At 38.3% G+C, this 27127-nt stretch overlaps 1 protein-coding gene and 1 non-coding gene across 3 annotated transcripts in view; both read left to right on the forward strand.

Annotated features, from left to right (window-relative positions):
- The window catches only part of UBR2 (ubiquitin protein ligase E3 component n-recognin 2), a 93287-nt gene extending 67878 nt beyond the window's left edge, over positions 1-25409 (forward strand). For both annotated transcript variants that reach the window (XM_060247400.1, XM_060247392.1), the window contains exons 29-47: positions 685-866; positions 1624-1823; positions 3664-3757; positions 5852-6013; positions 8469-8566; positions 8983-9061; positions 9248-9396; positions 9498-9553; positions 12625-12721; positions 14843-14910; positions 15259-15394; positions 16923-17010; positions 18241-18371; positions 18838-18946; positions 19951-20007; positions 20780-20857; positions 21409-21579; positions 22041-22142; positions 23122-25409. In XM_060247400.1, coding sequence (XP_060103383.1) covers positions 685-866; positions 1624-1823; positions 3664-3757; positions 5852-6013; positions 8469-8566; positions 8983-9061; positions 9248-9396; positions 9498-9553; positions 12625-12721; positions 14843-14910; positions 15259-15394; positions 16923-17010; positions 18241-18371; positions 18838-18946; positions 19951-20007; positions 20780-20857; positions 21409-21579; positions 22041-22142; positions 23122-23263 — 2199 coding nt within the window. In that variant the 3' untranslated portion in view covers positions 23264-25409. The remainder of the gene's footprint in view (positions 1-684; positions 867-1623; positions 1824-3663; positions 3758-5851; positions 6014-8468; positions 8567-8982; positions 9062-9247; positions 9397-9497; positions 9554-12624; positions 12722-14842; positions 14911-15258; positions 15395-16922; positions 17011-18240; positions 18372-18837; positions 18947-19950; positions 20008-20779; positions 20858-21408; positions 21580-22040; positions 22143-23121) is intronic.
- Positions 8620-8686, forward strand: TRNAS-GGA (transfer RNA serine (anticodon GGA)). Its single transcript has one exon. It is a non-coding gene; the product is annotated as a tRNA-Ser (tRNA).
- Positions 25410-27127: the final 1718 nt, after the last annotated feature.

Consider the following 27127-nt stretch of genomic DNA (forward strand, 5'->3'; position numbering starts at 1 on the left):
ACTTTGGGTAGGTCACACAACCTCAGCCTAACATACCTTGTAGGGTTTTGTGAGTGTAGAATAGTGGAGAAGAGAAAAATGTAAACTGTTTTGGGTTCCCATGGCAAGAAAAGTGGGGTATAAGTGAATGAACTAGATATTCTGTTCAACACAACAGGCATCCCTATGTTATAGTTCCTCCCTTCCTTTAATGTTTAGACATATTTAGCTGTGACCGGATGTCACATTGTACATTTTTGCTGCTTCTGCCAGCTACCACTAATGACATAAAACCATATGATATGTTATTACACCACTGATCTGAAAGCAAGAACATTAAGAGAATGGAGAGAGTTCAACATGTAACTGTTCCAAGTGATAGTCCATGCCAACTGTAATACCTAGCTCATGATAATGGCTCAGGTGAATCAATAAAATGACCTTTTCTATTTAAGATGGTAGTATAGTTTTATCTAGGCACAGTCCAGAGTAAAGAGTTTCATGAAGTCACAATATTTATGAAAACATGTTCCCTTTTGGAGAGGTTTATCTACTCACAGAGACAATGACAAGTACAATAATGCAGGAGAGCATGTATTATTGTATTATTAAACAATAATACGAAAGTGTTATTAGCCTAATTGTATTATTACAAATTAGATTTGAATTGGTTTATTTTCCTTTGCAACATAATAACTTTTGCAGAGTTCACGAGATAAAGAAAAAGCGGAGAGAAAGCGGAAGGCTGAGATAGCCAGGCTGCGAAGAGAGAAGATCATGGCCCAGATGTCAGAGATGCAGCGACATTTCATTGATGAGAACAAAGAGCTCTTCCAACAGACTTTAGATGAACTTGAAACTTCTACCTCCAGAGTGCATGATAACAAGTAAGATGAAGTCAAAGAAGTTTGAAAGGCTACCATTTCTTCCTTTTTAAAATTCTTTAAATCATTCCACTTTAAAAGTGAAAAATGTGAAGAGGCACTAAGATGTGTCTTTCTTATTTGTCTGAAAAAGACAGACACAGAATCTGCTCACTGATTTGGTGAGCAGCTCAATCAATTTTTATATAGGCAGGTGCCTGTATGAAAATTTGTTGAGTCATCCACATAGCGGATATAAACAAGAAATGATTGCATTTATATGACTTTGCAGGTAAAACCCCTCTTCAGCAACGTCAGTTGGAACCTGAATCACACTGAAGTGTTACTTTTATGGGAAACTTGTTAAGTGGAGCTTCTCTCTGAAACGTTGAAGAGTTACTATTGAAGTTATACATAACCTTGCTCCCTGACCTTTGGTGGTTGGCCCCATCTCCCACAGCAGCCATGTTGTTGTTGCATCTACCCCACCTCCCTGTCTCAGAATTTTAGAGGTGCCCACAGGCTCAAAAAGCTTGGGGAGCCCTGAGTTTGCTTGTCTTTTTGTTCTGTAACATGACTGCAGTAATGCATCAAAGTGCTTTCTGGAGTACTGGTTTTAATTTCAGCACTGCATGACACAGTACAGAGCTTTTAAGAACTGTTTGTAGGCGACCTGTGGCAGCAAAAATATCATTTAAAGAGCTGTATATAATAAAGGAATGTTTTAGTTTATTTTTGAAAACATTTCAGTGAAATACTCACTAATATAATTTGATTCTAGTCCTTCAGTTTCAGATACCAAGCTTATAGCCTTGGGCCCTGAGCAGACTAAAGCGACTGAGCAGAGGCAAGTGGTTACCTGCATTTTGTGTCAAGAAGAACAGGAAGTTAAAGTGGACAACAAAGCCATGGTCCTTGCAGCATTTGTTCAAAGATCAACAGTCTTGTCTAAAAATAGAAATAAAGTGATTCCAGATCCTGGTGAGTGGAGATCCTGGTCATTTTGATGTATGTAGTTGGTATCAGGATTCTTGAGTTCATATGCACAAGACTATATTCTAAAATAATAAGTAAGACAACTTCATTCACAGTCTGGTGAAACCAAGCCCCTTCCAGTTATTCTATGGCTAATATGTTCCCTAGTTTCAGGCTGCTGGAACTTTGCCCATAGCTGAGGCTCGTATACCTTTACTAGTGATGAGACAGCTAGGAGGTTAAGAGGGCCAGTGATTTTTGGCAACCAGGCACGTGGCTGCACTGCTGCTTACTTCCCTGTAATCTAAGAAATACTTTTTTCTACATGCTATGTCTTTGGGAATGGAGCAGCTGCCACTCCCTTGGCCCCTTAACCAGAGAATCTTCAAACTAGGTCTCTACGTAGCATATGTAAGTCAAAGATCCCTCTGTCTTCACCTTCATTGCTTTCTGCCCAGCATTTCCCCCCCTGAGCAGTAACAGTTAAAGGAACCATGTTGTAGGAAAGGCAAAGGAAAGTAAGTGTACTGTCTTCCCTTTCCTTGCCCCTCAGTAACTCTTAATTTTTTATTTGTTAAAAAAACATAATTCAAGGGGATATTAAATGGTTTCAGTTCTTCTCCTAATACTACAGCTGATTAAGAGAGTTGCAGAGTTTTATCCTCTTAGATTGATGGCTATCCAGATTACGTAACTAGAGATGGAAAGGCCCTGGAAAAATACAGAAACAGCTGTGTTTTTCCTAAGGATTTTTAAAATTTTTACCTGAGGAACAAATGGAAGCATTGAGGCACTCTGAAGGAAGCGGGGAAAAGCCATTGAAAATGTTCCCTTTCTGAGTAAACTGAAATGCTTTTTAAAACAATATGAGGGTTTTAATGTAAGACAATCTACAACATTAGGATGAGTCCTGTGGTTTACTGTAGCAATATTCAACATATTTTCAAGCATACCTTCATTGTTAAAAAGTGACTAATTCTGTCTTGTTTGCTTGTGCTATAATGTGTCTGAAACACTTATTTAATAGTCTGCAAAGCTAAAAATTTTAAATTAGTACCCAAGAATGCTGATACAAGCCTGTCAGGATTATATGAGCCTATTTTTGTCCAAATAAACTTTTAAAGTTAGTATAATTTACTGTTTTCTACTTTGTTTCTTTGTTTTCTACTTCTCAGATGACAAAAGTAAAATACATGTGCAACAGTAACATAGGGTGCAGCAGTTTGCAGCTCTCAAGTATACTTCCTAATTTCTTACATATGCTGAGTAGTACTCTCTAAATTATAAATGATGTATTTTATGTTGTTAAGTCACTGAATAAGTGTAAGTTTGGGAAACATGTATGTACTTCAGTTTTACTCAAATTTCGTTTTTTGAAAAAAAGGAAAAAGCTGGCTTCAGCATTTCCAGAAATGTTATCTGTCTGTTCAGGGTTGCTTTCCTCTTCCATTCTTTTGTTCCTTTGGTGCATTCATTATTTATTTACCTTAGCACCAGACGAAGGGGGAAGGGATGGGTTTGTAGACTGCCTTCTTGTGTTCTCAGCCTTACATGTTAAAATCATGATTTATGTTCTTCATATTCTCATGAAATTTTGAGTTCTCAGATTGCCTTTTCAGTTCACTATCCTATATATACAACTAGAATCACTTCAGCACTAAATGATAATGCTTGTTAGTGGCTCAGGTTTTCTCCCCAAGGATCAGCATTTGTGAAAATCAATTTGAACGTTTATTTGATCTGACTGAAAATATCAATCCTGTAAAATATGTTATATGTAAAAGTTATAATTCATTTGTGGCAGCAAAAAGCCTCTTTAATATTTTAAAAATATTTTTACATGCAGAAAAATATGATCCATTGTTCATGCATCCAGACTTGTCATGCGGAACACATACTGGTAGCTGTGGACATATTATGCACGCCCACTGCTGGCAAAGGTAACTAGCTGCCTTGTTTTTTAAAAAAAATTAAGACACTAGGTAGGTAGAATTGATTATTTTGGTCAGCTGGTGTAATTGGCTAGGCAGTCATATTCAGCTAGGGTTGCCATCCTCGAAGAGAGTTAAGTGTGCAATTGCATATACCATGAACAAATTTACTAAGAAGTAACAATATTAACATCTTTAATTGCTTAGATATAAAAGTTGTAAATATCTAAATGCAATAAGAAAAGTCAGAATGACAAATTGAGGTGTCCCTTTATTGTTCCAACTTTTCTTCTTGAGAAATCTTGTGCACTATATTCCAAATCACTGCACAAGCATTTTAACAGACTAAGAAGTTGTAGCAGATAGAAATGTGCACTTTGTAAATGTGGATGAATTTATTACACTTAAATGTTTGAAATGTTTATATCTAAGTAATTAAAAGTGTTTACTTCTTAGTAAATTTGTTCATTGTATATGCAGTTGTACACTTAACTGTTTTCTGTGAATCTCTTCTTGATTGTATCCTCCAGGTGGGGCCTGGAGATCTTCTGGAATTACTACTAATGTCCAGATGATGGAGATCCATTCTTCAAAGCTGGCAGCACTATGAGTATATATACTCATGTAGTGCATTTCAGTGGATTCCATGTCACCAAATGCTAGGAAAGCTGTTTTCTCTTACGTTCAGCTTTTGGGGCCTAGTCTGGCCCCATGGCGCAGAGTGTTAAAGCTGCAGCACTGCAGTCCTAAGCTCTGCTCACAACCTGATTTCGATCCCCGGTGGAAGCTGGGTTTTCAGGTAAATGGCTTGAGGTTGACTCAGTCTTCCATCCTTCTGAGGTCGGTAAAATGAGTACCCAGCTTGCTGCGGGGGAGCATAAATGACTGGGAAAGGCAATGGCAAACCACCCCGTAAAAAGTCTGCTGTGAAAACGTTGTGAAAGCAATGTCACCCCAGAGTTGGAAACGACTGGTGCTTGCACAGGGGACCTTTCATTTCCTTTCCTGGGTGGCTGTATGAGCTCCTAATGTGTATTTGTAGATTGAGGGATTATGTAGGAAGCAGGACAACTATAGGCAGTGAAGCAAGCTACCTTTTAATAAGACCAACAAATACAAAATAAGAATTTCTTTGGAGTCAGAAGTTGGATGTAACCAAAGAAACTGGGATAGAAAAGCTCTTTCTGATAAGGTAAAGGGAATAAGACTTGTGTTAATTCCTTCAGGACAATACTGAGCTGGCCATGTTTATATTAGAGTGTGGTTGTAGTGGTTAGAAGTGGGTTTGATTCCCCATTCCTGCACATGAAGCCAGCTTGGGCCAGTCACAGCTGTCTCAGAGATCTCGCAACCCCACCTACCTCACAGGGTGTCTGTTGTGGGGAGAGGAAGGGAAGGAGATTGAGACTCCTTAAAAGTGGGGTAAAAAACAAATTCTGCTTCTTCCATATTGAGGTAATAGGCTACAAAGCTGGAACACATTTCTTTATATTTAATGTTCTCAAGCATGCTTTCACTTTGTTTGCCAAGTATTATCTGCTGCATAGCAGGCCAGTCCACCAGTCCATGGCATAGCAGGCTCAGGGCGGGCCACAACAACACATATAAACAATAATTTAAACATGTATTAAGCATTATAACATCATTAAAATCTATGTAAAAGCATAAATTAATACTAACCATACAGTGGCAGTCTGTAGTACAGTTAGCAACTAATCCCAGAATGGTACTACACGTGTATTGTGGTAGTAAAATACTAAGAAAACATGCCAGTAGAGCACAGCAGGGAGGCCAATTCCGATAGATTACTGCTGTCTCAACCATACAAAAATATTTCTAAATGAAATAGAATTTTCCATTGTAGTAGTTAGTTTTTTTAAGTGTGTGGTGCAGTATATTTAATTTAATTTTTGGATTTATATCCTGCCCTATCTCAATTTTCCCTGAGTGCATGTATGTAGCAGTTGGGTATGCAACAGGTACCTGATATGCTGGTAAATATACATTTTGATGTGCCAGAAGATCAGTAAAGCTGTATTAATTGGAATTTTGATGACCTAGTTTTGCAGTATTCAGTTAGCATTTTCTGTGGCTTTTCAAAAGGTACTTTGATGCTGTGCAAGCCAAAGAGCAAAGACGACAGCAGAGATTACGAGTACACCCAAATTACGATGTAGAAAATGGTGAATTCCTTTGTCCTCTTTGTGAATGTTTAAGCAACACTGTCATTCCTCTGCTTCCTCCTCCAAGAAAATTATTTAACAGGTCAGTTGCTCCTTGCAAGTACTGTATCCCTGCTCATTTAATTAAAAAAAACCATCCAGGATATCATAATGGAGTCCTTTGGTTTGGCTAATCTATAGAAGTGGAAGTTGAATAAGTTAAAAAGCTTTGCCTCATGGTGCCCTGAAGATAGGATGTCCTGTGTCTTTTCAACTCACATTCCAGACTTGAAATATGCAATAGAATGCTAAAAGTGTGAAGTCTATATATGACAGTCAAGTTTGCAGTTGTAAGTAGAGAGGCTTTTTAAAAATAGTGCAAAAAAAATCACACTTTATTTCTTGTACATTTTAAAGCAAACTGCAGTAACATAACTGTTGTCTTTGCAGAGAGCGCTGGAAATAGAAGTAAAGAAAGAAGAAATGTGAATGAGATGGAAGTTAGTTAAAGAGGAATAATTAATGTATTGTAGGAAAGCTAGCTTGGGTGGAAGGAGTTTAATGTGGAACAAGACATTGATGGGTAACAGATAAATGCATGGAAAACATGATAAAGTGTGAACAGGGGTTTTTTAGCTTAAGCTTTCTTTTAAGCTATCACAAAGAATTTTTTCCCTCTCTTATTGTCTCTCAGATGATGGAGGAAAAGACAAATTTTAAAATAATTGCTTAAATTAGGGCTGGGCAAACTATGGTCCATGAAGACTCTTTCATACACAGAAGTTAGGATGATGGCCTTCCATTTTTTGACACAGGAATAACTTCCCAAGTATTCGCATGTTTAAAAAGAAGATATTGAAAAATTTGAAAGATGTCATTTTATTTACTGCACTTTTGAGCTATTTCATGGTTGTGTACCAAAAACTCTCCAAAGAACTAAAAACCATCTTTTAAAATGGCTACATCTTGTGAAAAAGCCTTCCTCTAACACTGCCCTAGAATCTTCAGCTCTTCTCCTCTGGCTGGGTCTTGCTCACTTACCTCTCTTTGGGCAGGAGGTGACCATCTTTCTTTAGACCCAGGGATATCAAACATGTGGCTGGGGGACCAAATCAGGCCCCTGGAGGGCTTCTATCAGGCCCGTGAGCAAATCTGCTTCTTTCTCCCTCTCTTTTGCTTCCTATCAGAGATTGTTAAATAAAGTATTACAAAAGTGCTAATCCTTTAAGCATGTTTTATTTAAAGCTTTTAAATCTTTGTGTTTGTCTGTATCCTTTATAAAGTTTACATCTCCACTACCTGGCCTTACATTTTATGACACACATGGCCCAGCCCCACAAGGTCTCATTTATGTCAGATCCAACCCTCATAACAAATGAGTTAGATACCCCTGCTTTAGACATTCCACAGTGAAGGGCTACTTTCCACTTGCATCCGCTCACAACTCTCTTTTCAATGTATTAAATGGGAATCTTATGAATCTCAATTTCAGAACACTGCAATTTAACATTGGACTAGTTGGCCAAGACTGCCTTTATGATTTTTTTAAGAGGGGGCGGGAGAAACTGAACATTATGTTTTGGGTGTACAAAAATCAAATCCAAATTTTAAAATTTTCAGAACAGCCATTTTTACATTGTATTTTCTGAAACTTAACCAGATTATACTGCCATCCAGATAGATTCTCTAATAAATAAAATAAATAAAATACTAATAAGACAAAGCCAGATAAGATTGTATAAGTAGAATATTGGAGGCAAAATGCTTAGCAGTAACAGCGTTTTATACGAAAAGGCATCTTGTGTGGTTAGTGTGCTTTAAATTTTCCTGTGTAATGAATCTTGGGTTCTATTTTTGAAGTCAGAAATCAATAGGGCACCATTAGCGGTTGTAAAATACAATTGCTGCTTCATTTTTGAAGCTGGTCTGTGTTTTTAACTGGTTGAATTTGTCCTGGCAAAGTCACACATGGCAAAACCTTGGCATTGACAGGTAAACATCAGTGATCATCGGTTTAACAAGCCAGAGAGCTGCATTAAGAGATTTGCTGTGCTACACACAAACTATGTCCTGGGGATTAGGGGTTTTCTTTTGTTGGATGCAGGTTTTTGCACTGTAGCCATAGGAAATAGCAATTTTGTTAGTAGAAATTTAGATAAATCCCTAAGGAAAAAACTTCTTTGCTGGGCCCATATAATTATAGCTGATAATATCACTTACCATTTCTGTCTCTGAGGCTCAGTAACAAGATGTTTAAAAACTGTATTTCTTTGATGGAGAAATAAGACATAATGCTGTTACAGTACCAAAAAAGACCTAGATAATTGATAAGCTTGTGTGTGTGTGTGTATAGTACTTGATGCCAGTTTTGAGAATTCCATCTCTTTGTCACACTCTAGCAATATACAGAAAAATCTCACAACAAGCAAACTCTCCATAAAAAACAAAACTAAATGGAGCAAAATAGCCATACATTACACAAAATAGCAATTCTTGTAAGTCTGCTTAATGTGTTTTGTGTTAACAGATAATTTGACCACCTTTTCTTCCCCTGCCAGGTTAGATTTTTCATATCAACAAAATCTGGCTCGGTGGCTAACAATAGTATCTCAGCAAGTCAAAGCATTGTGTATTCTTCAAGATCAGGAAGGTGCCAGTAAGTATGACATTAATTTTACAGTCATCATTCTTAAATATACACACATAGACGGTGGCTCAGTGGTAGAGCATCTGCCTGGAAAGCAGAAGGTCCCAGGTTCAATCCCTGGCATCTCCAACTAAAAAGGGTCCAGGTACATAGGCGTGAAAAACCTCAGCTTGAGAACCTGGAGAGCTGCTGCCAGTCTGAGTAGACAGTACTGACTTTGATGGACTGAGGGTCTGATTCAATATAAGGCAGCTTCATATGTTCAAAAACAGTTTTTCTGTTTGCTCTTTAGATAGCATGTCTTGTTTGTTTTGGGGAATTTGAATTGCAGCTTTTCCTATGTATGGTAAGATGACTTTTAGGCTTCAGTCTGCACAGCATTATTAACATCCAGCTAAAATAATAGTGTTTGACCTTCTTTTAAGGTAAACCCTCATGCAGTAATTCAGAAAAAATGGATGAGCTGCAGCTTCCTGAAGGGTTCAGACCAGAATTCCAACCAAAGTAGGTATTGATTTTATAAGCTACTAAAACAGTGAACATACAGATATATTTTAGTTTGGAATAAAATGTGATTTTCATGTATTTGGCTTCTTAGACCTAGAAATGCATGAAGGTTCTAGGCAACATTAAGCTGTTTTAAAATCAAGTTTTAAAACTTGCAAATAATCTATTTTTCATTTATCTAAGGAATCCATATTCTGAAAGTATTAAAGAAATGCTGAAAACATTTGGCACGGCAACATATAAAGTGGGGCTAAAGGTCCATCCCAATGAAGAAGATCCTCGTGTACCCATAATGTGCTGGGGCAGTTGTGCATATACAATACAAACAATGGGTAACTAATTTATTTTTTGCTGATGTGATGAAAATTGTAAAAACCATGTTTCTGCTAAATTCCTCTCAAATTATAACCATAATTAATTTTTTCTTCCGCAGAACGAATGCTAAGTGATGAAGATAAACCGTTATTTGGTCACTTACCTTGTCGACAGGTATGGTCTATAACTAACATCTTACTCTGATGCTTTGAAGGGTAGGCACACTTGATGAAGCTATAGCTAAACCTTACTTTGAGCCCATCTCAGATGATAACTAGCTATTGTAAGAAGACAATTCTATGAAAAGGAAGCAATGAACATGTTGGTGAATTTTGAGACCCAGGTCACTGCCTGAGATCCCCTTACCCCACCATGGTTCTTTTCTTTGAGTGGATGGTGACTGGCTGAAGAGCCAACTTCCCAAAAGAGAGAGGCAGAGAGATGACTAAAATTATTTATTGAATCTTAAATCCATACAGAAGTAGTATTCAACAGCATATAGAAAATTCCAGTACCTGATATAGTGTGCACTTCAGAAAGAACAAGGAATATTCCTGTCATGCCCCGTCCTTTTCTTAGAGATGGCTGGCCAAATGTCAGGTTAATACTCTGAACCGTCTCCATTATTTACAACCTAGAGAACACGTAGGCATCACCATCTGGCAGAAGAATGTTTATGGTACTGGAAAAGGCCTGCTGTATTTCAAGGATGTACTCCCTAAATTCACAGGCTTCCTTATCTGTTTGCAGTGTAGTGTGAAATACTGTGGTGAAAATGATAGTTGCTGCTTTAACCTCTGAACCTTAGATTCAAATGAAGCGCCTTTTGTAACAGTTTATGATATCCTATTTAGCAAGTATGTAACCTCTGGTATCTCAGTATTTCCAAGTACCATGTTCCTTATAGCACCTTTGAATTCCTGAATAAATCAGTCTATTTGAAATAAAACAAAGGACTTCATTATTGGGAATCTTGACAATTCCTGACCAAGACCTCACAGAATCACAGGTGGGGTGTTGGCCAAGCAGCCTTGAACAAAACCCAAAGCCACATAAATATACTTTTTACAGTCAATATTAAACAAATGGAAGTGTCAAGAAAGTAGCAAGCATGACAAAATCCAGCTGTGCTTATACAAATAAAATGAACTTTTGCTTGAAATAAGTTTATTATCTGTCAAGTCAGAGAATCAGTAGACTGTCTCCTTGTCAAGGATAGAGATAGGGTTACCCCATACTGATATTTATATGTTATTACTTTTGCTTGGCACCAGTATTTCTTGGAATGTGAAAGGGCTAATACAGTGCACCACTTATTAAAAAATATAGTACGAAGTGAGACTGCAAAGGCTAGTGGGACAATGAACCAAGTGAATGAGACTTCTAGGTAGCTTTTATAGATCTGAAGAGTGCATTCGACTCTGTGAACAGAAACAAACTATGGAATAAACTGAAGGATCTTAATATAGATCCCCGTCTGTTAAATCTATTAAAGAATTTACATACAAATACAACTTGCCAGGTAAAATTCTCATCTATAGGACACCTAACTGAAAAAATACCAATTTGTAAAGGAGTTAAACAAGGGTGTGTGTTAGCCCCCACATCGTTTTAATGTTTTCTTAAATGATATGGCACACTATCTTAGTTCCATAAATGGGCACCCACCTAAGTTAAATGATCTCTCAGTCCCAATATTATTGTATGCTGATGATACAACTATACTTTCCTGCACAAGAGTTGGCCTGCAGCAATACCTGAAAGCTTTTAACAACTACTGCCAGCTTAACTCACTTGCTATAAACTATTCCAAATTGAAGGTTGTGGTCTTTTCTAAAAGTTGGCGACTACAAAAATGGTATATAGGCAAGCAGGAAATTGAGCAATCCAAATGCTTTAAATATTTGGGCATAACCTTTAATTACAGTCTCAAATGGGCAGTTCACGGTGACAGAATAATAAATATAGCTAGTTGTTCTTCATCTCATACAGTTTTATTATAAAACGGTAACCAATGTTTGCCTGCCGCAATCAGAGCTTTTAATGCTAAAACACTATCACAAATTTTGTATGGTATCCTTCTGTGGATTAATTCTCTGAACCAAAAAAGAGAAAACATCCAGGCTGCATTTCTGCGACAACTTTTAGGAATCCCCAACTGTGTTCCTTATTTTGTAATATGTTCAGAAATAGGCCAATTTCTGATTGAAACAAAAGCTTGGGCTCTAACTTTTAAATATTGGTTATGGATATTTTATAGGGCTGAACCAGCTGGCTTGCTCAGCTATCTAAAAAGAGACCCTTATAATGTTGCTTGGCAAGATGGAATCATGTCGAAGCTCAAACACAATTGCAATTGACGATCTTTTTTTATCTGATGAATCTTATAATTTTAGATTTATCAAACAGAGAATCTTAGATCTAGAATCTCATAAACTGTGTCCTGTCCAATTTTATACCTGCTCTCCTGCCTCACATGAACTTGATCAGACAACCAGGAAAATGGCCAAATATTTATCTGAACTAGATAATCTGCAACATCAGAGAGCTTTTATGGTGGCTAGGATGAATGCATTTTCCTCCAATGTTCTCTATGGGAGATTTCTTCAAGTCCCCTTTAGCGAGAGACATTGTCTATATGGGTCAAGCTCGACAGATTCCATCCAGCATATTTTATTGAACTGCCAACTGTATACTAATCTCCGGAAGGTTCTGTTAGATAGTCTTTCCTTACCATCCTACATTCAAGAAAATAGGATTGATTGCCGTTTCCTATTAAATGGCAATATAATTGATATCACAAAAGCTGTTCCCAAATTCTTGACTAAAATTGTTAAAAATTATTCTAAGCAGGTTTTATTGTGATCTTAGTTTAGCTTTTTATGCTTTGAACAGACATATCTGATAGTTGTTTGGTTGACAGGTCTCTGTATATCTCTTTTTGTTATGTCAATAAAGGTGTGATTGGTTTGGAATGAGACTTAGGCCAGTGTGAGCTCAATTACAGAAATGGCCTAGGCTCCCTTAATAACAAAGGTTGCCACAGAATAATATGTTTCCTGTATCAAATGTCATATAGGAAGCTAAAAGTGCTAATCTTAATTTTAAAATTTCAGAACGGCAAAAAATTTCCCACAGAATCTGGTTTTAATTAAACAGCAGAAAAGCATATATCTGTATTTGGGTTTTTTCTTCCATTTTTCTTCCATTTTGATATGCTGTAGTAATTGTAACATTCTGTTTAGGATGACTGCCTTTCTTCATTGACCAGATTTGCAGCAGCACAATGGACAGTTTCTTCACTTTCGGCAGTACAGGGTCACTTTTGTATGCTTTTCTCATGTAAGTTCACAAAACGGTAACTCTTCTCTATTACAGCATAAGGAGGGAGGCTGACCATAACACATCTGTTTAAATATTGTGCATTCTCAAGTCTGGATTCCTAAACTAGATGTGGAAACTGTGCAAGGCCCTGTCCCATCCATTTCAGTGGGTTTCTGGCATATGTGAGTTCTGGATTTGTTTCCAGGTCCTTGTCTTGAAACATGACTGCAGCATGTACTCTAAACAGTGTTTCACAAATGAGCATGTGGTATCTGCATAAGACTACCACTATGCTTGTTCTGGAAAATTAAACCTAATAAATTCTTGCTGTGGAGCTGCTATCTGCTCCCCTTCCAGCTTTTATCTCCCTGAGGGTGTACTAACGCTGGTGTTGAGGAAGTATATGGGTTGTCTCTTATACTTTTGTTAGTGGAGGAAATGCATGGAAGCTGTTTGTGCAGGAGTTCACAACTAGGGCAGGAGTGCGGTTCCTGCTGAGTCCCTCTTCTTAGTGGAGCCATCTGTTCCACAAAGTATCCTGATCTAGAGGGTTTCCCACCCCTCAGTGGTGGCAGAGGCAGCAGGATCAGGAGGCTGCTGCGGAAAGATAAAAATGATGGAAATCACTTCCATGAACTCTCTTTTGGATAAAGTGTAGGAACTGATTCACATTTACCAAATTTCTAAACTTTCTATAACAGCTTTTTGGGGTTTGCTTAACAGCATTAATGTGAGACGCAAAACAGAATATTGTGTGTTTTTACTTGTACCAAGCTGGGTGTTTTTAGGATAACCAAAGATGGTTTGGTAAAAGAAAGTGGTGATCTTAAAATCTTAGTATTCTATTTATTATGCTGCTGATTATTAGTTATATATATACAGTGCCTGATAGTCTTTCTTTTAGGAGAATGTCTCTAACAGCACAAAACCCTTAGGTGAACATTAACACTGTGTACATTTCAACAGGCTATTTTTAACTATCTTACAGTTTTTGCTGAGGTGGCCTGGAAATTGTTGTTGCTAGGATCCCATCAGAATTTCCAGTCCCCTGACAAACCTTTCGTTCCCAGGATACTTCACAGAAAGCCATGAAGAGCATACGTATTTGCCCTGTACTGAGGGAGACCACTGGTTTCTCCAGCATCACTGGAGAGGGGCAGGCTCTACTGCCCAAGGTGCTAGGAACAGGGCCAGTTTAAGATATTTTGTTTCTTCACTGTCCATCTCTGCCTGTCTCACAAGCACACAACCCTCCAGTATCATAGCACCATCACTTCATTGTGCTGCTTCAAATAGTCACTTGGGTTCAGAACTGGCTCTAGTTAGGAAATGTCTCTTTTGGATGCAAAGTATGCATTTTTTTTACTAAGCTGTGGTCACGTTTACACTTTAAAAGCACTCTTACCTGTGAGTAATTAGGGCCCACATTTAATCTTCTTTATCCAGGAATAAAAAAGTATTGTAACATGCTCGATGTGGGGGTGCCTTTGAAAATGTTTCAGAAACTTTAGCTGGACCAAAATGCAGTGGTCAGGCTATTGTCAGGGGCTGGTTGCAGGGACTGCAGCACCTGAGTGCTGAAAGTTGGGCAGTGGTTACCCAACTGTTTCCAGGCACAATTCAAAAGTCCAGGGTACCTGAAGGACTATCTCTTCCCATACTATCCAGTTTATCAATTTAAGATCTGCCTCACAAGCCCTGGTGTCTGCATTCCTGCTGTCAGAGGTGAGGTGGGTAGACAGTGCATTTTCTGTGGTGAAGCACCTCACGTTTGCAATGCCCTCTGCTTTGAGATTCACCTGGTGACTATTTTTTTTTCCTAGGTGCCAGGCTAAAACATTTTTTTTACCCAGGGTTTTAATTAGGGGGTTTATTGTACAATTTTTTAATGTCTGCCTTTGTTTTTATGCTATCCAATAGCTTGTTTTTAATATTATGGTTTTAATTGTAAACTGCCTCAAGCTGGACTATGAAGAGGCAGCACAGAAATAACCTAAATAAATAGAAATTAATTCAGTAATGCTCTTATGAAGTTTGGGTATCTTCAGGACATAAAACTTATAACCTGGCTGCTCACTAAATTAATGGACAATATACATGTTCCTTCATTAATATCTGTTTTGTGTTTTTAACAACCAGCACTGGTGCCTAATGAAAAAAAGAGAAATCTTCCATGCATTCTTGATATCGACATGTTTCATTTATTGGTAAGTATCTCCTGAATTCTAATTGTGCTGCTTCAGTGGGACAGAATCCTATGAGAAAAGTGTGAAGTGCTAGAACTATTTTCAGAAACTGATTGTTAAATGTAGCAAGCCCCTCTTCCCCATCACTACACATGTAACCTTGCTGGTAATTGTCTAGTTATCAGTGGTGAAACTGTGTGTGACATTTTCCCTTTTGTTTGAAGAAATAGCTTACTGGTGATAGTACATTCAAAATCCCTTGTATTTATTCCTTTCTATAAGATTGAGGCAGACAGCTCCTCACAGCATTTAGACAAGCAGGTAGTGCAAAAATGATTGTTCGTTTTATACATTTCCCTCTATCTACAGGTATGTTTGGTGCTCTCCTTTCCTGGTGTACACTGTCAGGACTTTTCAGGTGTCAGTCTTCGTACTGGAGATATTCATATCTTCCACCTTGTCACTATGGCACATATTGTACAAATCATACTTACCTCATCCACAGGTAATATGTACTGTTAAGCTGATTCTGATATGATTTGGGTAGGTAGCCATGTTGGTCTGAAGCAGCAGGACAAGGTTTGAGTCCTGTGGCACCTTTAAGATGAGCAGTTTTATTCAAGGTATAAGTTTTCATGTGCAAGCACACTTCTTCAGATATAGACTGTATTTGAAGAAGTATCACCGTATGGAAAGAGGAGGGAAGAGAGCCCCACTCGCAAGGCTGGATTAAAGGCCTGGGCAGGCCAGTTCCAACCCATAGGCCATAGGTTTCACACCCCTGCACTATATGAATGCTTAAATTCTGTGTCATTTCCTTTGGCCAGCTGTATTAATGCACAAAAAGCACTCAATTATTGGATACTGAAAATCATTTTGAATTTATAACTTCAATACTGTTAAGTGTAATTTATAAAGTAGTACTTACCATTGGTTTACTTGGACTGCCCTTTGAAACTGGAAATTTCAATTTTGTCAAAATGCTATGACTAGCTTATTGTCAGGGACCAAAGAAAAGGCATATATCACTGCTGTGTTAAAAAATCTGCATTGGCTATCTATTTGTTCCTGGACACAATTCAAAATAATGGCTCATACATTTAACGCCATAAACCAGGGGTGTCAAACTTAAGACCTGCAGGACATAACTGGCCCACTCAGGGCTTTAATCTGCCTGTGGCTCTTTTTTCTCCCCTCCTCCACCTGTCCTCACTCTCCAAAGCTCCAAGTTGCCGAAGTTCTCAGCTCCCTCGGCCTTGTCTTTGCCTGCTTCAGCAGGAAGCTCTTCTGGGCTTGCAAAGTTGCAAAGTAACTGTAGAATGGATTTTCCATTAAGGTGTCTGGGCTGACATAAACTACTCTGTGACTGTTTCTAGCAATAGAAACCATGCTCTGTGACTGCAATGACAACTCCCAGAGTAGAATGAAGGTCCCTATCAATAGAATCTGTGTTCTGGGACTGAAATGACAGTCCATGGGAGTAGCAGTAGTGTTCTGGGGTTGGAATTCCACTCTGAGGGGCCCTCATTGAATTCCCAGAACACGTCTGCTACTCACAGGGACCATCATTCCAGTCCCAGAGTAGTCTATGTGGGCCCAGAGACCTTAATGGAAAACCCATTTCACATTTTCTTTGCAAATTTGTCTATGCTACAATGTATTTCACTGGAATGGAGCTCAAGAAGTTTCACTTTCCAGTGTTTGTATGCTAGCTGAAGCTGTTGCTTGCTGGAGTTGTCTCCTTGCAAATAAATAGTTGATGTTTTGAGCCAACTTGTCTCTGCTAAATGGACTTGAGAACGGGTGCCTGAGTGAGTACTCTTAGCCAAGGGGTGGGGGGAGCATTACATGGATAGCCATTGTCACTCTGAGTAGACCTGGGGGGTGGGGTGGAGAGCTAGCAGTGCCCATCCATTTCATGTTTTCCTAGGCTCAGAGCATTTTATATTTTGAGTTTCTGCTGTGATCCTTGTGCTTTTTCTTGTTTTATTTTAATAATTACATTACCAAATTTCTTTGATTTTGTTTTTCAGAAGAAAATGGCATGGACCAAGAAAACCCTTCTGGTGAAGAAGAAGCCGTGCTCACTTTGTATAAATGTCTCAGCCAGTATGCTGGAAGGTAAAAGGCTAAATTTTGATCTGACATTTCCATCACTTGATCCCTTTCCCAAGCCTGTCCCAAGAAGAATATTAATGAATTGAATTAATGACCTCAGAAGTGGGGAGGCACTTGGAATAGGCTCTCCTCTGACCATCTTTGAGCACAAAGGCAGGCTTATATGGGTGTGGCTTAGCTTTTGGGTATTCTGGTCCCAGATCGTTTATGGCTTTAACACTCGAAACCAAACATTCAAATTCTTTGTAGAAACTGAAGTGAAGTTATACATGGTATCCGTTGTCAGCCAGTTTGGTAAAGTGGTTGAGTGTGCAGACTCTTATCTGAGAGAACCGGATTTGATTCCCCACTCCTCCACTTACAGCTGCTGGAATGGCTTTGGGTTAGCCATAGCTATCGCAGGAGTTGTCCTTGAAAGGGCAGCTGCTGTGAGAGCCAGAGGTCCATCAGTGGCTAGTAGCCACAGTGTGTATATATGTGTGTGTGTATATATATACTTTTTTTTTGCCACTGTGTGACACAGTGTTGGACTGGATGGGCCATCGGCCTGATCCAACATGGCTTCTCTTATGTTCTTATGAGCCCTCTCAGCCCCACCCACCTCACAGGGTGTCTGTTGTGGGAGAAGATATAGGAGATTGTAAGCCGCTCTGAGTCAGAGAGAAGGGCGGGGTATAAATCTGCAGTCATCATCATATATTAATTTGGCTGCTATATTAACTATCAAATTACTAAGGCAGTCTCTAACATTGACCTAGTCAATGTGCCAAGCAATGTATAACAGTAACCAAGTCTCCATCTCCTAAGCAAACCAGCAAAAACTGGTAAAAGGCAGACTTGGCCACAAAGATCACCAGGAAATCATGCAGGAGATTTCCAGTCGGTAGTAGCCCTTTCTGAATTGCATGCTGCTGTCTGTAGCACTCCAGACTTGAGCTGTACAGGTTTATACAATGCAAAACTAATACAAAGTTTTCCACAGAGCTTCTTTTTTACTTTCCTTGCCTTTGCCCTGTAGCATGTGCTTGACTTTACAGAGGATGGCTGAGGAGGAACTATTGTATTGAGTTAATAAATCTTTCACAGAAGCCATTTTCAAAAGAGGGATTTTAATATCATGCTTGCACATTTTTTGATGAGTGATACAAAATAGAAGTGAAATGTTTTGGTGTTCTTGTACAGCTTTGTATAATTGATTTTGGGTTCATTTTTAAAACTAATGTGTATTTTTAGTGCCTTGAAAGAAATTTCCTCTGGATGGCATCTGTGGAGAAGTATAAAAGCTGGGATCATGCCTTTTCTGAGGTGCTCTGCTATATTCTTCCACTATTTAAATGGAGTTCCAGTACCACCAGAATTACAAGGTATTAATAACTGAACCACACTGCAATTCCACAGAGGACCATTAGTTCCTGTTGCTTTCTATAATGTATATTACATCTTATTTAGTAGAAAAATCAAAGTGGAAGCAGTGTACTTTTAATAGAAAATGTAGTAGTCAGTAGTAATTAGAATAATAGGTAATTTAAAATACTTTAATTGTAAATGTATAAATATTAATATTGAAACAAGGCGTGAAGCTTGCCTGTAGATAACTTAATATACAGTCTTGAAACCCTAAATATAAAACTTTTCTTAGTTGTGTTTGGCTGACTCAGTTAGCTTCTTACAGAATGTAGGCACATGTTTCTAAAAACTAATTTTCTATAATATTCTGTTTTATAGCATAGGATTTGTTGCTATCCATTTTTGTGGTGTTGGAACATACACTTTTTAATATGTTTTAGTAGCAGTAATAATAATCTCTTATGTATTGACTTATTTTCACAGTAAGTGGTGGAAACCAGTTTGAACACCTGTGTAGCTATCTCTCCTTGCCAAACAACCTTATTTGCCTTTTTCAAGAAAACAGTAAAGCTACAGATACATTAGTAGAAAGGTAGGAATTATGTTCATCATTCCAGATTAAACATGTACAAACTAAAACAAGATAGCTGTTGGATTGTGTGAGAATGAGAGAAATTCTAGCAATGCATGCCTGTGTAAATAATAGTCAGACATAATGAGCCACTGTGTCAGAAGACCACTGTTTAGGACATGTGCAGTGCAGTGTCCATATCTGTTTTACTCAACAGGCATCCTAGGCTGACCCACACAAACATGGGCTGCAGTACTTCACCACTGATAGCAAACAAGTGTGGGAAGTAACAGGCTAAAGGGAGGGGTGATGGCTCCTGTATGCAACATTCTGGAGTAATTTTGTTTATAGGAGAAATTGCCATATTCAGTTAACTGCTTATGCAATGACTACTGCAAGCTCTTTATTATGAAATTATGATTGGATACTCCATAGACAGGTGGATTTTCCTCACATTCTGGGTTAGAATGTTGGGATAAGCCACACAGTGAGAATGGGGATGTGCAGGCCTTGAATTCAGCAGGAGCTCACAGGAGTACAGCTCCTGAATCTTTCTGATGGCTCTCCTCCCCCTCCCCACCTACCTTATCCATTGAATAGTAAGTGCAGCTGCATCACAATTCCTAAATAAGGAGAGCAGCCAACTAGCCACCCAGCCACCAGGAGCTTTGTCACACCCCCAGCAGCCCTCATTAACTCCTGGAGAAGCCCGCACCACCCTATCTCTACTTTTTTATGTGATTTTGGATGGCAGGTGACTTGCTGGCCTTTTGACTGGTGGGGGGGGGGGCGGCGAAGGGTCGCTAGCCAGCCTGAGCAGGCCTCGCTCACCTGGGGCTCTCCTTTTTTGTATCGGGTTGCTTTTGGCTGTTGGGGGGGTGGCATATGCTAATGAGTTATACTAATGAGCTCCACCACCTATTTTTCTATGACCCCTGAGGGGGGTGTTGAAACTATGTTGAATCATGTACTACTTGATTGGTTGCTGAAATCTAAAGCTCTCCCCACCCCCTTTTCTGTTGAAGCTGGTGTAATAATGATGAAGTTAAAAGATACCTGCAAGGTCAGAGACAAGCCATAAGGTAAGTGAGTATCTCTTAATTTATGACCTTTGCCTTCTGGAAAAGGTTCACAGCCTAATGTGGTATTAGAAGAGACAAACATATTCAGAAGTAATTATACTCTGATCTTGAACATATTTGTGTGGCAATACTATTCTCTTAAAGGTAAAGGTAGTCCCCTGTGCAAGCACTAAGTTATTACGGACTCATGAGATGATGTCACATCACGTTTTCTTGGCAGACTTTTTAATGGGGTGGCCCACTATGTGGATGGGAATGTGGTCAGAAAAGGTCATTGACTGAATGGATAGGCCAGTCAACCTTACCCCATGCTATAAATCAATAACTTTTGGTACATGACAGCCAACTAGTAATGGACTTTCTTGAAAATGTTCGTACATGATGAAATTTAACTACAGCAGTTTTTTTAAAACTATCACAAGGTGCATTGCCATATCCCTCCAAAAATTTAAAGTGACATTTCATGTCAAATAAAAACTCATTCCTCCTGTCATAGAATAAGATGAACTCGACCTGCAGTAGGCATTAAGGTTTTATCTCTTGCAGAAATGTAGAGTGCAGTATGCCAAAGTTTGCAGAAATTGGTCACCAAACATAGGAAGCTTCTCAAGTTTTGTGAAATTCTATCCCTATGTAATCTCCTGTAATCCAGTAATGAGGTTTGATTATGTTGTTTTACCGGCTAATGATCAGTTTGCTCAGAACATGATATTTTCATGCACACATGATGCTACTTTGGAATATTTTGTCAGTTTGTTTCTTTTCATTTTAGTTACCCTCGAGAATCTAACAAATTAATAGACCTTCCTGATGACTACAGCTGCCTCATTAATCAAGCATCTAATTTTTCGTAAGTCTTGCGGCAGTCTGTTATGATGTTTCTGGAATCTAGACTTTAGGTTATGTAGTTATATGCATAATGCTCTGGTTCAGTCCCTGATACCTCCTCTTAGAGGACCTCAGCATCTGCTTGAGACCTTCAAAAGCTGCTGCTCCCTGGGCTAGTTGAACCCAGTGGTCTAAGGCAACTTTATATGTTCAAATTTGAGAACCTTCATAACTTTCATACTGTGGGATCCAGTCTAAACTTGCCACTAACAGAAAGGTTGTAATTGCCACCAACTCAGTCTTCCTGATACAGACCCCCAATTTGACTTTCATGCTGTTCCTGAGGGTCTCGCATTGGCTGGGAGCAGTATTTTGGGGAGATCAATGGGCTGCAGCAGGAGAGGTGACAGAAAGTTTTATTCTGGTGACTTCATTACCTTCTGTCCACAGAAAATATAGTCTGGAATCCAACCCATAAATATTTAGTGGTTTGACATTTTTTGTAAGGTAATATGTATCATGTTAATAAAAATTTCAATATCTTGACTAGACTTGTTTGTTTGGTTTCTAAAGGTGTCCAAAGTCAGGTGGTGATAAAAGCAGAACACCAACATTGTGCCTTGTGTGTGGGACCATGCTGTGTTCTCATAGTTACTGCTGTCAGACAGAGTTAGAAGGAGAAGATGTAGGAGCTTGTACTGCACATACATATACCTGTGGTTTTGGAGTGGGAATTTTTCTCAGGTAAGAGTGGCTGCAGTTGGTTGATTTCACCACAGGGTCACATTGTAGGAAGAGTGTACAATAGTACATTTCCTTTTAATGGTTTTTGCACTCACTAATCTCTTGCAACCAACCATGATTAAGGAGGCACAATAATGACTATGCAAAAATTATTGTAAAAATGACTTTGTATGTTCTTTGGTGATGAATTACAGCTCTCCAAAAATGGTGGTTTTAAAATAATTGTTTTTAGCATTATTCTATCCCTCATCTGTAGTGCTTAGGAAGGTATCCATGCCTCCACCCTTTATTTCTCACAACAGCACTGCCAAAGCCACCCAGTAAATGTTGTGGTTGAGCAAATATTTTAATATGGGACTCCAGCACTCTTAACACCTAGACCATAGTGGCTCTCAGCTTGTTGATAAAATGAGGTACAAAATTTCAGTGACCAACAGTATCTTCTTTTTGTTTTTCTTCAGAGTACGGGAGTGTCAAGTGCTGTTCCTAGCTGGAAAAACAAAGGGCTGCTTCTATGCTCCTCCCTATCTCGATGACTATGGAGAGACAGATCAGGGTCTCAGGTAGTTTTTTCAGTATTCTGCTTTTAACCCTATATTACAATGTGCAGAAAACATTTTTCTGAAGTAGTTTTAGTTAGTAGGCATTAAGGATCACCAGAATTGCCATTGTTATGCTAAGTATGTATAGAAACATAAATTAAAAAGCTGGAATTAGTACTGATTGCTATGGCCAAGGTTATATGGTATGTTATTCACTGTCAGGGTGATTCTTAATCCAGTCTCCCTATAAGCATGATGCTTAATCCAGTTCAAGTCTCAGAATAGTTTTTTCCAGTGAACCTTTCTTAGCAGGTTGGATTTGCACTGTGACGTTTCAGGGGTGCTGCTCAGTGCACCCATTGAAGTGATTCCAGTTATATGAGAGGACCATGGAAGCTGTAGACTGCCTTCTGCTTGCAGATTCCTTTTTACCTGGTTACAGTGGAAACTTTGTGGAAACTCTAATGTGGGCAGATTTTGTTTCTATTCTGTGGCCCTGAAATGTTACTTTGATGGGGTAACAGCATCTGGGGAGGCTCATCCCTTACTTAAGTTACAGAATCAGCTGCTGATGGGCAGTATATTGGAAAGAGAAAGGGAGCCAGTCCCACTTGAGGATACGCAAAGCTGTGCTGGCTTCATTTAGAGATAGTGTATGTAGCATTTTATGTAATATATTTCAGCTGTTTGGAGTACTTCATCCATTATCTGAGTATCATTACAACATACCTGTACAATATTCTGTACTGGGGGTTGTGACAGAACTAAGAGAATAGTTGGTTACCTAATGCTGCTACTGAGTTCATGGAAGAGTTTGAACTGAAGACTACCTGATTCATTGTGGTCATTCTTGGCTTCTGTGCTCTCAGCATAAGCACTAGTGTTTGTGTCACAGCTCGCTCAACTACTTCAGTTTGCATTTATGGCAACAGACTTCTTGTATTCCAAAGTACATGATAGTCTTCATTGCTAATATTTTTACATTTCCTATTTCTTTCAGGCGTGGGAATCCCTTACATCTGTGCAGAGAACGATTTAAAAAGATTCAAAAACTCTGGCAGCAGCACAGTATTACAGAGGAAATAGGACATGCACAAGAAGCAGATCAAACTTTAGTAGGCATCGAATGGCAGCATTTATAACTAGTTCTTTTCTGAAGACTGGAACGTCAAGGTTATTCTTTTGTATTCCAGCAAAATTTATGAAAAAGGAGGAGAAATGAGGGAGAAGGACTTAAATAAAGAGAAGATTTTAGTTCTTTTATTAACTTTTCCATGTTTGTTTTGTACATTTCTTGGTTACCATAACCATCTAAACCTCTTTCTGTGTAGATCAATAGTATTATTTGCCCTGTGCTTCCTTCACACAGTAACTATTGATTTCTATAACTTGGGCTGGTGAATTTACATTTCTGGTACAAAAGTGGCTGCCATCTTGAAGTCTGGCTGATTTTGGGTGGGGGGGGTAGCTAAGAGGAGAGGAGAGAAAAACTGTTAATATGGCAATTAGACTGAGCACAATGCTGAAGTGACGTGTTTGCCCTTTTGTAGTTATCTGAGCCATTTTGCATTTTAGTACTTAAACTGTTCTATACTTGTAATGGAATGAAATAAAGATGCAAAAAATGTAGCAATGGATTTATATATGAGTGGATATGAACACTCATTGTACCTAAAATTACTTTGGAATCTGCAGTGGTGCAAAAAACTCTTTTGCCTTTGTATTTCGTCTTACTTAAAGAGCAAATACTAACAATAAGGAGGATTAATTTAAAGATCTTTTCAAAGTCTTGTGCTCTTTAGAAGTAGTGTGTGGATTGTGATATTGACATAGTGGGCAAACCCGTTTTTTATTTTCTAATCTGTGATTGGTAGTCTTTGATGTTTAAAAGGCTGATGATTTGCTTGATAAGATGTTGTGATGATGTCATCCATTAGAAGAACTTGATCTGATGTCAAATTGAAGAGGCAGAGAATGAGAGACTTTTGTTTGCTTTTGTTGACTTCCAGTTTTTAAGGTTTGGAATCCATGTTCCTTTTTTATAGTTCTCAAGGTAAAAACACAGGAAGCAAAGTGGAAGCCATGGATCCTTTTTTTTTTTTTTTGTATTTGCAATGTTCCAGTTGTACAGTCTTTCATCTATACATTTTCTTCAGTTGCATCATCAACTACATAAAGTTGCACTTGACTGACATACTGTAAAGAAGTTTGTCTATAGTATATTTTAAGTAAGTTGAAATAACTACATGGATTTTGCACTTGGCACATGGGTGCCTGAAGACAGTGAATTTTCTAGGTATACACAGGACATCCAAGAAAACTATATAAAATGGTATATTGTAGCTTTTGGAGAACTTTCATACCCTCCATTCCTTCTAAATATTCTTTTTAAAAAATACACTCAACAAATTACTACTGTGTCTTTTTTGCATAATTGTATCGTTCATTAATTCTGTTTCTTCTTGGATTTCATCTTTAATATGGAGAAGCCATGCCTTGAACATCATTGGGGTTTTACAAATTTAGCACATCCAATAGTGTTCACAGCAGTTTTCTACTGGTTCAGAAGAGATACAATTAATACATCAGACACAAATATAAAGCTTGATCAGTTTGGCTTCCTTATCTTAGGGCAGGTTTTGGTAAGACTTGCTTGTCTGTCTTCCTAGATGCATTAGTAAAGCTTGAGCCTCTTTCTTCTCCCCTCCCCCCTTTTTTGCTCTTGATGTTGTGTAATTGGCAGGAAAAACATTCAATTTTAATTTTCTTTTCTTTGATTAGGTTGTAGATAAGACTGTTTGCTGTGTACATACTATTTAATGTACTAGTTCTGCTCCAACACGACTTCTTTTGGGGATTTTGAGGCAATGTATTAAATTTTTCTTGAGGGATGCAAAGATATTTCAAACATAGCAAAATAAGATCTACTGCCATTATACTGAATTTCTCTGTAAATTAAAATCTGCTGAGAGAAATAAAGCATCCCCTTCGTACTATAGTCCAAGATGGAGGTCAAATGGGTTGATCGAACTATAATTATGACATAGGAAAATACATAATTTATCCTGGTTTTCTGTAAAGTTGCACATTCTTCAACAGCTCATTTTCTTCTAACTTTTTTTGCATGTATTTATGTTCATTGTAGAAATGTTTATATAACAAGCTTTCATTATCAGGGAATTTACCTGCATTGGCTATAACTTTCATATCTGTGGACAACTTGTAAAAATTGAGATGTATCATATGTATAAAAATATAAAAATAAATGCTTTAGGTGTTGACATTCAATTAATGGCTAAATCTTACTCTAAATTTTTAAAGAAAAGTTTGTGAATTATTTTCAGTTGCTAGTTAATATTTGAGAGATGACCTGGATTTGCAACCTTTGCAGTTCAAATATAAAAATGTAAACTTTTAGCTAACACTGTCTATCTTTTGTTCACTAACTACCTGAACTTGGAGCTCAAAAATCAAGATTTTAACAAAACTACACTGCATTTCGAAGCATTACATATTTTTGTATTGTAGAAACAAAGGTTTTAAAAATGCTATTTTGTGAATGTGAGTTGCTATCTTCATACAATGAACTACCATTTTTATATATATTATATCTTGATGACTGCAGAGAAAATCTTGAACTTGTAAACAGTTCTCATAGATGAAAGCCAATTTTCAATGCCTGTAAATTATAACTCAGTTTGTTCCTCTGAATGCACATGTCTGACAAACAATGGGCTGGTACCAGTGATATAGCAGCAAAAAATGCTGATGGCTGCAGATCATTCAGTCATTTCCTCCTCCCTAAGCAGTTTTTCCAGCCTCAAGGAAGTTTATTCCTGGGGTTGCATAGACTAATAGGTATGTGAATTGAGAGACTGAAGTGGAGAGGGGGGAGAGGGATCAAATAGTTCTTTCTGACATTCAACATGATATTCTTGTTGACAAGTTGTAAAATGTGGTTTGGATCCTATTAGGTGGATCTGTAACTGGTTGACAGATTGCATCCAAAGAGGGCTTGGAGAGGAATGACAAGTGGAGTGCCTCAACGATCTGTCCTGGGACCTGTTTTGCTAAACATCTTTATAAATGATTTGGATGAAGGAATACAGGGAATGCTTATTAAATTTGCAGATGATACTAAATTGGGAGGGGTAGTAAATACGGTAGAAGGCAGAGTCAGGATACAGGATGATCTTGTCATGCTGGAAAACAAATAAAATGAATTTTAACAGGGATAAATGTAAAGTTCTGAATTTAGGTAGGAAAAAAGCATGCATCATTATAGGATGGGAGGGACTTGTCTGGGCAGTAGTATGTGCAAAAAGGATCTAGGGGTCTTAGCTGACCATATCCCAAACATTACTCTGCAATGTGATGCAGTGGCTAAAAAGGCAAATGCAATTTTTGGCTGTATCAATAGAAGTATAGTGTCCAGATCACATGAAGTGATGGTATCACTTTACTCTGCTCTGGTTAAACCTCACCTAGAGTATTGTATTCACTTCTGGGCAGCAGAATTTAAGAAGGATATAGACAAGCTGGAATGTGTCCAGAGGAGGGCAATGAAGATGGTGAGGGATATAAAGACCAAGTCTTACAAGGAAAGGCTGATGGAGCTGGGTATGTTTAGCCTGGAGAGGAGATGACTGAGAGGTGATATGATCACTATCTTCAAGTACTTGAAAGGCTGTCATATAGAGGATGGCACAAAGTTGTTTTCTGTTGCCCCAGGAGGTTGGACCAGAACCAACAGGTTGAAATGAAATCAAGAGTTTTTGGGCAAACATTAGAAAGAACTTCCTGACAGAGCAGTTCATTGGAAGGTGGTGGGCTCTCCTTCTTTGGAGGTTTTTGGAGGCTAGATGGCCATCTGACAGCAATGCTGATTCTTTGAACTGAAGCAGATCATGGAAAGGAGGGCAGGAAGGGTTGCATCACTGCTTAGCTCTTGTGGCCCTTTCTTACATATCCAGGGAAAGTCTGATCACAACTTTGGGGTCAGGCAG

Source organism: Heteronotia binoei, chromosome 1, assembly GCF_032191835.1.
Source record: "Heteronotia binoei isolate CCM8104 ecotype False Entrance Well chromosome 1, APGP_CSIRO_Hbin_v1, whole genome shotgun sequence".
NCBI lineage: Eukaryota > Metazoa > Chordata > Lepidosauria > Squamata > Gekkonidae > Heteronotia > Heteronotia binoei.